Here is a 14,632-nt window from a genome sequence, read left to right as displayed (position 1 = left end):
CATGAGCTTGTTAATCCAGATGAAGATGTTGAGGTGCGACCAACTGTTACATGTTGTGTTACACAAACTCAAGCAACAAAAGTTCTGACAGCTGACCGGTTCGAGAGGTTCTCTACACGGAGCTCACTTTTAAGAGCAGTGAGTTTTCTCATTCACATTGCTCGTTCACACCAAGAAGGTCAAAAGGTAAAGGGCTGCAAGAGATGGCACAGATGTCATAAGCCTCGAACACCAGAAGAGAGAATTCAAGCTGAAAACATCATAATAAGATCAGCACAAAACCAGGCTTTTGCAGAGGAGATAACAGCTTTGATGGCAGGGAGGCCCGTTCCAAAAAACAGTCCCCTTTTTAAGCTTCAGCCAGGGATTGATGAAGCGGTTCATCAGGGTTGGAGGTCGGCTTAAAAATGCTCAGCTGGACATTGAAGTGAAAAATCCTCTCATCCTTCCTAAAAACCACCACATATCCATGCTTCTGGGCCGTCACTATCACAAGCAGGTAAAACACCAGGGGTGTCATTTCAGTGAAGGAGCCGTTCGAGCTGCGGATTTGTGGATTATTGGAGGAAAAAGACTCATTAGCTCTATTATTCACTCTTGCATCACCTGCCGGAAACTCAGAGGCACAATCATGGAACAGCAGATGGCTGACTTGCCCCCTGAACGCGTGACAGCAGTACCACCTTTCACGTTCATAGGCATGGATGTTTTTGGGCCGTGGTCAGTTACTGCCAGACGGACAAGAGGTGGCCAAGCAGAAAGTAAGCGGTGGGCTTTGCTGTTTACATGCATGTCTACCAGAGCAGTACACATCGAAGTTATTTCTACTCTGGATACATCAGGTTGCATTAATGCTATGAGAAGGCTTTTTGCAATAAGGGGACCTGCCAAACATCTTAGGTCAGACTGTGGAACTAACTTTGTCGGAGCACGGAAGGAGTTGGGATTCCTGAAAAAAGTGGAGGGTGACAGCATCCAAAGATACCTGAAAGAACATGGCTGCACTTGGGAATTTAACTCTCCTCACTCCAGTCACATGGGAGGAGCATGGGAGAGGATGATTGGGGTAGCCCGGAGAATCCTAGATAATATGCTGGCAAAAGAACATGTTCACCTTACACATGATGTTTTGTGTACTCTGATGGCTGAGGTGTCAGCCATTATAAATTCCAGACCCCTCATTCCTGTGTCTACAGACCCTGAATCACCATTCCTGCTTACACCTGCGACACTTCTCACACAGAAGACAGCTGCTGCATCTCTCTGTGGAGAGTTTACAAATAAGAGATTCATTTGGATGTCCGTGGAAAAGAGTACAGGCGCTTGCCAGCAGTTTTTGGAACCATTGGAGGAGCGAGTACTTGTCTTCTCTCCAGCCACGTTCCAAATGGAATGAATGACATCGCAATCTTCAAAAGGGGGACATTGTGCTGTTAAAGGACAGTCGAGCACCACGCAATGAATGGCCAATGGCTGTATCTCCAACCTGCAAGTTGAAGACTTGGGGGTGTCTGATCATAAATTAATTTCCATGACTCTGCCATTAACAAAGACATTCATGAAAACAGAATGCCAAATCCAGTTCAGAAATTTAAAGGCAATAGATTCTACCCTCTTCAACCAGGATATCCAGGATATCTCACTAAGCACAAAATTTACTTCTATCAATGAATCTGTCAACCACTACAATTCCAGTCTTCGCAGTATTCTTGATATCCATGCACCGGTTAAAACTAGGTCAGTTACTTTCTCCAGATCAACCCCATGGTATACATCTGAACTCCGTAAAATGAAAACTGCAGGTCGTGCCCTGGAACGGCAGTATACTGCCAGTGGCATGATGGTTCACAAACAAGCTTACCGCGAACACCAAAAGACATATTCCAGAGCACTCACCACAGCAAGATCCCATTACTTCTCCCTAATAATTTCGAACAGTAGTGGAAATTCCAAACAGTTATTCTCTGAAATAAACTCTCTGGTCAAACCTTCAACACACACACAGACTGACACCAGTATAGATCATTGTAACAGATTCATGGACTTTTTCATTAATAAGGTCACATCAATCCAGTCTGCTTTACCTGCAATAGCCTCATCTCAAGCTGGCATTACTCTCTCCATACCACCCAGCACATTTTCAGTTTTCTCCGATGTCACCCAGTCTGAGGTGGAGAGGATCGTAAAAAGCATGAAAACCTTCCCCTGTGTGCTAGATCCTCTCCCCACAACACTACTTAAGTCAAGCATTTCAGTCATCAGTCCGTTAATCACAACCATCATTAACCAGTCATTGCAATCTAGTCAGATTCCCCCAGCTCTTAAAACTGCAGTCATTCATCCCCACTTGAAAAAACCTTCACTTGACCCCAATATCCTGGCCCACTATAGACCTGTTTCCAATTTACCATTTATATTCAAAGTTCTGGAGAAAGTCGTTGCAGCCCAACTTTATCTTCACAGCCATAACCATAACTTCTATGAAAAGTTTCAGTCTGGTTTCCGCTCAGCTCACAGTACAGAGACAGCCCTGGTCCACGTAATGAACGATTTGCTCATGACTGCGGACCAGGGCTCACCCTCTCTCCTCCTCCTCCTTGACCTATCGGCTGCATTCGACACAGTGAACCACACCATCCTTCTCAACAGGTTTCAGTCAGAAATTGGACTTTCGGGCACAACGCTCAAATGGTTTCAATCATATCTCACCAATAGAACTGAATATGTTTCCCTGGATCACTGTAAATCTTCAATTCATACTGTGACTTGTGGAGTTCCGCAAGGGTCAGTCCTCGGGCCTACCCTTTTTACCATCTACATGCTCCCCCTTGGTCAAATAATCAATAAACACAAGGTTTCCTTCCACTGTTACGCCGATGACACACAATTGTACATGAAAATGGACTCCACTTCCCCCACAGTTTTCCCGTCCTCACTTCAGCTTTGTCTGGAGGAGATAAAGGCTTGGATAATTGACAACTCTATTCAATTCAACAGCAATAAAACATATGCAATCCTTTTTGGCACCCCTCATCAAACCCAGTCTTCACCTCTCAGCAGTATCTCAATATTTGGCCATGACATCCCCCTTTCCACCTCCGTTACAAACCTTGGAGTTAGGCTTGATTCTAACTTCACCTTTAATACCCATATCCGTCACCTTTGTAAAGTTTCCTTTCTTCATCTTAAAAACATCGCCAGACTCCGCTCCTCCCTCTCCCAACCGGATGCTGAGAGGTTGATCCATGCCTTTATCTCCTCCAGGTTGGATTATTGTAATGCCCTCCTCATCGGGGTTCCTGGAAAAAACCTAAAAAAGCTACAGCACATCCAGAACTGTGCTGCCCGGGTACTGATGAGGAGGCATAAATATGGCCATATCACTCCTGTCCTCAAAGCACTCCACTGGCTACCGATCAAACAAAGAATTCATTACAAACTCTGTTTGCTCACCTATCAATGCATCCACTGCCCCTGCTTACCTCAATGAACTCCTCATACCACATGCCACCTCTCGAAGCCTTCGTTCCACCTCCTCTCACCGCCTGCATCAACCAAAGACCAAACTTGCCACCATGGGAGACAGGGCCTTCCAGGCAGTAGCTCCGCGGCTTTGGAACGTCCTCCCAGAGTCTCTGAGAGCCCCACAAGGTGTGGAGGCCTTCAAAAAAGGTCTTAAGACACACCTTTTTAAACAGGCTTTTTAGATCTGTTAAGCTTTTTTTAAATTGTAAGTTTTAATTTGTTACCATTTGGTGTGAGATGTATTATTGTATGTTTTATTGTAAGTTTTATAATCTATTTTCGTCGCTGTAGCACTTTCAGATTTCTTTGAAATGTAAGGTGAGTTACAAATAAAATGTATTATTATTATTATTGTTGTTGCCTCTTACCCGAGTGCTGACGGTTTGGTTCGCAAAGTGGAACTGAAAGTTACATCGCAGACTGGTTCGAAGACTTACTTGAGGCCTATTTCAGAGGTTGTACTCCTACTCCCAAAAGACACTGCAAGTTAAAACTGTTTCAAATGTTATGTTTCGTCCTGTCAGTTGTCTTGTAAACTGTGAACTGTGGGTGTTTTATTTTCTATGGCACATTGCTGCCATCTGCTGGACATTTTGGGAAATGGGAAATGCTTTACTTTTATGTTGCTTAGTGCGTTTGTCTGGCTAGCGGTGGAGCAGATGGACCGATGTGTCTGTTGTGGGTGTCGCATTGTGTTCGGTTTCTTCGAGGCAATGCCTGTAAGTGACATCTTGTAGTTCAGAATGAGCGTTTGTGTTAACGTGTAAGGCTGAGTGAGTTGTCTATTGAATTTATGTTGGTTCTGAAGATAAATGTGAGCGAGTCGATTGTTTGCTACGTCATTGCTAGCAGGCTGTTAAGATATTTTAGCCCATTACGTAGCGTTGTTTTGTACTTATGTAACTGTATCTGAAACATTTCTATTAGCTGCTTTGAGCTTATTCTGAGTTGTTTGTGTTTGCAGTTTCACTCCGTTCTACATGAAAAATAAAGAGGAGCTGAGAAATCCTGACTCGTGTGAAAGGAGTTTGGCTGATGGTTAGCGGTGGTTCAAGACACCATAGCGAGACCATTACATCTCTAGTGCTGAGGGCTGACCCCCTAAAAAACGATGAAGATGGACAGACGGACAGAAAGACGACGAGATGATACGATTGTCTCCTTCTGGCTTTTCACAACCTCTTCCTGATCACAACCTGGGAATCAGGATTCACATTCTGGCTTCAACAAAGATCAAACCTGAAACACTGAGAGCTGCTGGAGGCTCTGAGAGCCGTGAACCTGTAACCCTGCTGTATTTGTACTGTGTTATTTTGCTTTTCTGTATTCTTTTACTTTATGGGTAGTGTCCCTTTAAGAGAACGGAACGACATTACTTTACGGCAGCATTCCGACTGCAGTTGCTAAGGGAATTCCCGGGCTTTAGAGTTCAGAGCTGCTGCAGAGCAGAGACATGCTAGTCTCAGCCTGGCTGCATATTGCCTAACTTTGATGCCCATATGATGTTTCCCTGCTAGGTGAGCATTACTGGAGATTTGTAATGTCGTATGTGTTCTAATTTTATTTACTAAGTTGTCGCTAATGCGGTAATGTACTAGAAACCAAACTCCTGTTTTACCATGGGTAATGTGAGTTAAAATGACTGTCAAGGTTGTTATGTTAAGTGAAATATTTAATTTTCATTGATGTTCATAAGGTGTGTCAAGAAAACCCGAGCTCATCCCACTTCCCCATGCTGGAGATTTTAGTTTAACAGTAATAATAAATAAAGTTATCTTTAAAATGAATCACTCAAGTGACATCAAGGCCCAACAGTAGACTTAGGTGTCAATAAAATAAATCTGGTTGTGTGTGTTGTTTTTGTCTCATGCAAACTTTGCTTTAATTCTACTTTTCTCTATGTAATCATAAGAAATCATAGTCAGTCAGAGAGAGTCATTAAACAGGAAAAGCAGGTTTCCTGGAAAAAGAGGAAGTAAGTTTCCAGCCTGCAGATTTATAAAAATAGCTGAGACTATTCCTTATTTTAAAGCATGAAAGTTAAAGAAGAAAATCTAAACATTTTGAGTAATTTGATAAGATTCAAAGTAAAATACTTATATTAATAATGGTTTACTTGTAATAATATTTACACGTACATTTGTGGGAACACTTACAAGAAAAACAAGTCACTGTAACTTTGGTATCAAATAATTAGAATCATGGATTATTCTTGGTTTCTTTTCAGAAAAACATCTGTAATAACTCACATTAAGATTATAATAAGTATAACTAATAAGTTTTGGTTATAAAATCATAAATGAATGCTAAATCAGAGAAGCTAAAGAAAATAAATGTAATATAAATGTGATTTTGACATTGAACTTGAAATGGTGTAAAAGGTGTAACTGCAATTAAACATCACTGATATGTTGGAGGTAGATGGTAGGTGAAAGGTGAAAGGAAGGGAAAAAGGGGAACTAACAGGAGAGCAGAGATGACCAATGCCTTATTTGGAAACAGGTTGTTGAACAACGTAAACGTTTCAGAGAAAATGTCGTGCAGGCAAGAGACACAGGAGGTTGAGCAACCCTGAGACATTAGCACAGACATCAGGACATAATGTCTGTAAGACAGTGATGGATATGAGATCATCTGTCTAAGCAGACAGCCAATGAAAACGCACCAAAAGGGTGGATAAACCCTATAAAAGGTGGGTGCAAAAGAGGAACCTTTGGTTGGATCCTCCGGGCAGCTTCGAGCCAAGAGATGGACAAAAAACTCTGCAGCTGAAGAAGAGCCGGAGCCACAGAGCCGAAGACTGTCCTTCTCATGGGGACCAACCCGTCAGGCCCACAACCTGTGGCTTCGAATCGCACTTCTCTCATCGGCTGGGTTCAGACCCCAAAGACAAAGATGAAGACAAAGGCAAAGACAAAGAAGAAGAACTGGTGCCTTTTTTCCTGCCAGCACCAAGTCCTGTGTGACCTCGCCATCCATGCGGAGAAGAAGCTCATCAGACCTACAGAGATCCCTGCCTTCATCGATCAACATCCTCCTCCTGCTGCAGCACCTTCTTCATCATCAGGCCAGGTCTGGGGTTCGAAACGTCAAACTCCGTCTGTCTCTCTCAAAGGTTCCCTTTTTTAGTTCTCAGTGTCAGCAGTAGGGAAAGATAGACTAGATGATTGATTTTACTTATTTGATTATTTCTGCTACTGAATTAAGCTGTACTGACCCTTGCAAAAATGCCTTACTAATAAAATATTTAGCATAAAGAAAATCTAAAAGATGTTGTGGACATTCAGTTAATGAGTCACCTTAAGGTTCTTTGATGGTTGTAAAATATCTATGATGTTTGATTCTGGAGAGGAAGAAGTGGAAAATGTTTTTAGGTTGCTGGTAGCCCAAATGTAAAACATCATCCTTGGGACTCACTGAGTCACTAAAACCTACCTGGTTCAATAACAAATGCAAGTTGTAAAATAGAGAACGAGCGACCGTTAACAGGTGTGCTCTGTGAAACTAGTTGGCTGTAGGCTGCTCAGTCTGGCTAATTCACAGGGGGAAGAAGGGTGGGACACCTGGATGTAGGCCGTCAAAAATCAGGTGAATCGTTTCTCGAAACCAGCTTAAACAGAGTTTACTTCAGTTCTGGACAGGGTAAATCCCAGCAGATTTAGGAAACTCAATTAACCCGTTAGAAGGAGAGCTGGTAGCACATCTCCCCTCTCAGAAGAGGAAGCAGAGAGTGAGAGAGTAGAGACAGAAATGAGGGGGGGGGGGGGGGGGGTGTTGCGCAACAACAGGTGCATATTTTATTATTTTATTTTATTATTTTAAATGCTGTTTTAAATTGAAACCCACTGCAGTTGCTAAGGGAATTCCCGGGCTTTAGAGTTCAGAGCTGCTGCAGAGCAGAGACATGCTAGTCTCAGCCTGGCTTCTGCATATTGCCTAACTTTGATGCTCATATGATGTTTCCCTGCTAGGTGAGCATTACTGGAGATTTGTAATGTCTGCATTGTTGTGAGAGGAACGTTGGGCCTTCGTGTGCCTGCAGAGGAGGAAGGAGAGGCTGCTGAATATTTCGTGTTTGTGGACACCGGCTGCCATCATCATTTTGGGTCCCTATCCCAGTCAAGACAACCTTTTTCATTTGTATGCACCAGACACACACATACAAATATAGAGCTCTATATGAACTTATTTTTTTTTTTGCTGGCCAGCTTCTTTTGTTTTTTTTCCTTTACCAAGGACTCTGTTATAGTGAATGTTGTTCACTCTAAGATTTGAGTTGAGATGAAGTTGGATGTATTTCAGTCCAGAAATTTGTAATAAACAAAACTGGTTGATAGTAAACTGCTATCTGAACCCGACTAAATTCTATTCTTTGGTTACAGACCCATCACACCCAGACTGGACCCCATCAGTCCCAGAGGCCTGAGGGTCTCACTAGGAGGAGAATCACATGGACAACAGTAGTTTGTCAAAAGATAAACTGTTGGGACTTTATTTGTCACAGGTCTGGAGGAGAGCTGCTGGCTCTGGCTGCTGCAGGTTAAAATTCATCTGCACATTATGAGGCTTTACCTTTTATTTACACTTTTATTATTTTATAAAATATGTTTGATTTCAAAATTATTTATCTTAATGGATTTATTTTTGAGCATATAATTTAATTCATTTTCACATTTTCTCCAGGTTTTGAATCTTGAGCCATTGTAGAAATAAAAAAGGAGAACATTTCTGCCAAAAACCTCAGAAGTTTTCTAGAACAAACAACGAAATTAATGAACTTTAAGTGAAAAACTTTACTGAAAGAAATCTGAAATTAATCTTAGACATTTTCTGAAAAAATATGTACATTTCTGAGTTTCAAAAGTAAAAAATGTTCAAAATTTTCAATATCAAATTCTGATTGATATTCAGCTGCAATGTTTATGCAGTTTAGTTAATAATCAACTAGTTGAACTGCAAATCCAGATCCCAACATACATAAAGATGAACGTATCTAACTTTATCTCACAGTAACAAAAAACTAAATAAACAATCAGTGACTGTGGACCGAATAACTTCTGAAATTAAACGACTTCACTTAAATGATGACGCTTCACCTGCGGCTCACAACTTCCTCCTGGTGGCATCTAGAGGAGAAATCTACGCTAGTCGGATCCGTCTGATCCAACCGATTAACTTTAATTATCCAAGACTGAATTAAACCCAACATATTTAATGATGATTGTTCTGCTTTAGTCCACCATTTGAGTCAGCAGGAAAACTTCTCCTGGTTTTGTCTTTTGTTCATCCTCCCCAGTCTTGAGGGATCAACTGAACTCAGGAAGCTTTGAACCCTGAGTGCGGTCCGGGTCAGGGTTCGGGATTTTACAAGGATTTTTCTGTGTGGTTTTGCTTCCCTGAAACCGACTGATGTTCGGCCGTGACATCTGCAGAGACCGAAGGAAGGCAACGTCTTCCAGCTCCATGTCTGAACATCTGCAGCTAACAATAGTCCCACTGTTAGCAACTTAGCATCTTTCTTCAGACACTTGGGGACATTTCAGACAAAACATATGAATCGACCTAAAATGGAAGGTCAGTGAAGAAATAATAATTTGGTAATTGGATAGGAAACTGCAATCAATGCAGACCTAATAATTTCACTATAAGTAAAGCCTGGTGGGCTGCCAGGCTTATAATACACTGGAGGAAACCCTGATTTATAAATAGTTTCTCTGATGTCTGAAGAAAACGAATCAGGGAATTTCATGATGAGGCTGCAGATGCAGCTTCATCTCTTTGCTCTTTGTTTTTCTGTTTCCTGTTTCCTGCCGGCAGTAAGTCGGGCTCGTTTCCGGTGAGAGTTGGACTCCGCCAGGGCTGCCCTTTGTCACCGATTATGTTCATTACTTTCATGGACAGAATTTCTAGGCGCAGCCAAGGTGTTGAGGGGATCCGATTTGGTGGCCTTAGGATCTCGTCTCTGCTTTTTGCAGACGATGTGGTCCTACTGGCCTCATCAGGTCATGATCTGCAGCTCTCGCTGGAGTGGTTCGCAGCCGAGTGTGAAGCGGCCGGGATGAGGATCAGTGCCTCCAAATCCAAGGCCATGGTCTTGAGCCGGAAAAGGGTAGAGTGCCTTCTCCGGGTCAAGGGGGGTGTCCTGCCCCAGGTGGAGGAGTTCAAGTATCTCGGGATCTTGTTCACGAATGAGGGAAGAAGGGAGCGGGAGATCGACAGGCGGATTGGCGCAGCGTCTGCTGTCAAGCGGGCGCTGTACCGGTCCGTCGTGGTGAAGAGAGAGCTGAGCCAAAAAGCGAAGCTCTCGATTTACCGGTCGATCTACGTTCCCACCCTCATCTATGGTCATGAGCTTTGGGTCATGACCGAAAGAACGAGATCGCGGATACAAGCGGCCGAAATGGGTTTTCTCCGTAGGGTGGCTGGGCTCTCCCTTAGAGATAGGGTGAGAAGCTCAGTCATCCGGGAGGGACTCAGAGTAGAGCCGCTGCTCCTTCACATCGAGAGGAGCCAGTTGAAGTGGCTTGGGCATCTGGTCAGGATGCCTCCTGGACGCCTCCCTGGTGAGGTGTTCCGGGCACGTCCCACCGGGAGGAGGCCCCGGGGAAGACCCAGGACACGCTGGAGAGACTATGTCTCTCGGCTGGCCTGGGAACGCCTCGGGATTCCCCCGGAAGAGCTAGAAGAAGTGGCTGGGGAGAGGGAAGTCTGGGCCTCCCTTCTGAAGCTGCTACCCCCGCGACCCGACCTCGGATAAGCGGAAGAAGATGGATGGATGGATGGATGGATGGATGGATGGATGGATGGATGTTTCCACCCTGCAGCCACTTTAACATGAGAGCAGCTCTTAAACATCAGTATTGATCTCTGGTCAGAACTTTCACATCACAAACATCAGCAATAAACTAAAACATGGTGACTTACTGTAATCGTTGTAGTTTACATTCTGGATTCTGTAGGAAACCACAGAGCTCCTTCACTGCAGAATCTTTCAGGTTGTTCCAGGTCAAGTGCAGTTCAGTCAGATGTGAGGGGTTAAAGGTCAGAGCTGAGGCCAGAGAAGAACAGCTGATCTCTGACAACCTGCAGTAATTCAATCTGAATAAAGAATAAAAGATGTGAGCTGAAGCCAACAGGATGCAGGTTAACCAGTCCAACAGAACCAGTTAAAGAGTCTCATGAATATTAATGCCAACATGCTGCTGCTTCAATAAAGACCTGCTGACTTCAGCTCTTAAACTCTGTCAGCTCCACCAGCAGCTCCATCAATACAAACTCAGCTTCTGCAGCAAATCATCCAAGTTTCACACAAAACCAACAATCAGGAGGAAAAACCAACTAATGGAGATTAATGCAGAGAAATTCAACTATTTCATTATTCATCAGCCATAAAGACATGAAATCATGGAGAATATTAATGTCAAAGTGACTTTAGGAGCTGAACCAGAACCAGAACCTGCTACTGGGTCATGATGAGTTGGAGGATTTTAGTGTTGAAGCATCAATCATTGATTATAGATTTGTTCCTGTCAAATTCTAGAATCTGAAATTCACTTTTCTAGACTGGGCTGAATGACCTTTGACCTTCTCCACATGAGGGGGATTTCCAGTCCGAATGCCGTCTGGTTCTGACCTCAGATCAGCCGGTCCAACTCAGAGACTAAATGAATCTCTGGCTCCAAGTCCAGGAACAAACTCAGGAAAATGTTTCTTACAGCAGAAGATATGAACTTTGATTTTCAGATGAATTCTATCAAATTATTCACAGAATAGAAACTGAACTGTTACAAAGTCAATCTGTAGAAAATGTAGAAAAACTGATTTCATGAAGGTTTGAAAGTGGAGCTGAACTGGCTGCAGTTTTCTGGTCCAACATGTGAAAAATCCTGACCTGCTGATTCTGCCTGGCAACACTAGGATCACTACTGTTGACCATAAACATGCAGACACAACCTCCAGGGTCGGCCTGTCAGGCAAACCTGTCACTGCTAAAGAGGACAGTGGCTGATATTTAGACCTTTGCTGAGGAAGAGAAGATCAGTGGATAAGATCAGCTTCACATGGAAATATCAGCCCAGAAATGATCTCCCACAATTCAGGAAATCTTGGCCGACTTATCTGAGCTCCTCCACTTTAAAGAGATTCAAACATTAAACTGACATCAGTATATTAACTGATTCCATCTTCCTGTCTATCAGCAGTTTTCCTCATTTCTAAAAAACACAGAAGCTTTAATTTGACCAAAGCAGAGAGGAGTAACAGTCTGTACCATGAAGACCCTCAGAGTGGATCAGTAGAATATCAGCCAGACGTCTGCAGGTTAGTGGCAAGAAAACTTTCACATCACAAACATCAGCAATAAACTAAAACATGGTGACTTACTGTAATCGTTGTAGTTTACATTCTGGATTCTGTAGGAAACCACAGAGCTCCTTCACTCCAGAATCTTTCAGGTTGTTGTTGCTCAGGTCCAGTTCAGTCAGATGTGAGGGGTTAAAGGTCAGAGCTGAGGCCAGAGAAGAACAGCTGATCTCTGACAACCTGCAGTCCTCAATCTGAATAAAGAATAAAAGATGTGAGCTGAAGCCAACAGGATGCAGGTTAACCAGTCCAACAGAACCAGTTAAAGAGTCTCATGAATATTAATGCCAACATGCTGCTGCTTCAATAAAGACCTGCTGACTTCAGCTCTTAAACTCTGTCAGCTCCACCAGCAGCTCCATCAATACAAACTCAGCTTCTGCAGCAAATCATCCAAGTTTCACACAAAACCAACAATCAGGAGGAAAAACCAACTAATGGAGATTAATGCAGAGAAATTCAACTATTTCATTATTCATCAGCCATAAAGACATGAAGTCATGGAGAATATTTAATGTCAAAGTGACTTTAGGAGCTGAACCAGAACCAGAACCAGAACCTGCTACTGGGTCATGATGAGTTGGAGGATTTTAGTGTTGAAGCATCAATCATTGATTATAGATTTGTTCCTGTCAGATTCTAGAAGCTGAAATTCACTTTTCTAGACTGGGCTGAATGACCTTTGACCTTCTCCACATGAGGGGGATTTCCAGTCCGAATGCCGTCTGGTTCTGACCTCAGATCAGCCGGTCCAACTCAGAGACTAAATGAATCTCTGGCTCCAAGTCCAGGAACAAACTCAGGAAAATGTTTCTTACAGCAGAAGATATGAACTTTGATTTTCAGATGAATTCTATCAAATTATTCACAGAATAGAAACTGAACTGTTACAAAGTCAATCTGTAGAAAATGAAGAAAAACTGATTTCATGAAGGTTTGAAAGTGGAGCTGAACTGGCTGCAGTTTTCTGCTCCAACATGTGAAAAATCCTGAGCTGCTGATTCTGCCTGGCAACACTAGGATCACTACTGTTGACCATAAACATGCAGACACAACCTCCAGGGTCGGCCTGTCTGGCAAACCTGTCACTGCTAAAGAGGACAGTGGCTGATATTTAGACCTTTGCTGAGGAAGAGAAGATCAGTGGATAAGATCAGCTTCACATGGAAATATCAGCCCCGAAATGATCTCCCACAATTCAGGAAATCTTGGCCGACTTATCTGAGCTCCTCCACTTTAAAGAGATTCAAACATTAAACTGACATCAGTATTTTAACTGATTCCATCTTCCCGTCTATCAGCAGTTTTCCCCATTTCTAAAAAACACAGAAGCTTTAATTTGACCAAACCATATAAGAAGAAAGCAGACTTTACCATGAAGACCCTCAGAGTGGATCAGTAGAATATCAGCCAGACGTCTGCAGGTTAGTGGCAAGAAAACTTTCACATCACAAACATCAGCAATAAACTAAAACATGGTGACTTACTGTAATCGTTGTAGTTTACATTCTGGATTCTGTAGAAAACCACAGAGATCCTTCACTCCAGAATCTTTCAGGTTGTTCCAGCCCAGGCCCAGTTCAGTCAGATGTGAGGGGTTAAAGGTCAGAGCTGAGGCCAGAGAAGAACAGCTGATCTCTGACAAACTGCAGCTTTTCAATCTGAATTAAGAATAAAAGATGTGAGCTGAAGCCAACAGGATGCAGGTTAACCAGTCCAACAGAACCAGTTAAAGAGTCTCATGAATATTAATGCCAACATGCTGCCGCTTCAATAAAGACCTGCTGACTTCAGCTCTTAAACTCTGTCAGCTCCACCAGCAGCTCCATCAATACAAACTCAGCTTCTGCAGCAAATCATCCAAGTTTCACACAAAACCAACAACCAGGAGGAAAAACCAACTAATGGAGATTAATGCAGAGAAATTCAACTATTTCATTATTCATCAGCCATAAAGACATGAAGTCATGGAGAATATTAATGTCAAAGTGACTTTAGGAGCTGAACCAGAACCAGCACCTGGTACTGGGTCATGATGAGTTGGAGGATTTTAGTGTTGAAGCATCAATCATTGATTATAGATATGTTCCTGTCAAATTCTAGAATCTGAAATTCACTTTTCTAGACTGGGCTGAATGACCTTTGACCTTCTCCACATGAGGGGGATTTTCAGTCCGAATGCCGTCTGGTTCTGACCTCAGATCAGCCGGTCCAACTCAGAGACTAAATGAATCTCTGGCTCCAAGTCCAGGAACAAACTCAGGAAAATGTTTCTTACAGCTGAAGATATGAACTTTGATTTTCAGATGAATTCTATCAAATTATTCACAGAATAGAAACTGAACTGTTACAAAGTCAATCTGTAGAAAATGGAGAAAAACTGATTTTATGAAGGTTTGAAAGTGGAGCTGAACTGGCTGCTGTTTTCTGGTCCAACTTGTTAAAAATCCTGAGCTGCTGATTCTGCCTGGCAACACTAGGATCACTACTGTTGACCATAAACATGCAGACACAACCTCCAGGGTCGGCCTGTCAGGCAAACCTGTCACTGCTAAAGAGGACAGTGGCTGATATTTAGACCTTTGCTGAGGAAGAGAAGATCAGTGGATAAGATCAGCTTCACATGGAAATATCAGCCCAGAAATGATCTCCCACAAATCAGGAAATCTTGGCCGACTTATCTGAGCTCCTCCACTTTAAAGAGATTCAAACATTAAACTGACATCAGTATTTTAACTGATTCCAT

General features: G+C 42.8%; 1 protein-coding gene across 1 annotated transcript in view; it reads right to left on the bottom strand.

Annotated features, from left to right (window-relative positions):
• Positions 1-14,632, bottom strand: part of LOC102218825 — a 78,656-nt gene that overhangs the window by 36,925 nt on the left and 27,099 nt on the right. The window contains exons 7-10 of the mRNA XM_023326819.1: positions 13,374-13,547; positions 13,256-13,304; positions 11,908-12,080; positions 10,450-10,623 (exon numbers count right to left, since the gene is read on the bottom strand). Coding sequence (XP_023182587.1) covers positions 10,450-10,623; positions 11,908-12,080; positions 13,256-13,304; positions 13,374-13,547 — 570 coding nt within the window. The remainder of the gene's footprint in view (positions 1-10,449; positions 10,624-11,907; positions 12,081-13,255; positions 13,305-13,373; positions 13,548-14,632) is intronic.

The sequence above is a fragment of the Xiphophorus maculatus genome, chromosome 21 (assembly GCF_002775205.1).
Source record: "Xiphophorus maculatus strain JP 163 A chromosome 21, X_maculatus-5.0-male, whole genome shotgun sequence".
NCBI lineage: Eukaryota > Metazoa > Chordata > Actinopteri > Cyprinodontiformes > Poeciliidae > Xiphophorus > Xiphophorus maculatus.
The sequence above is the reverse complement of the archived record's forward strand: the minus strand, read 5'-3'. Positions and strand labels throughout refer to the sequence as shown.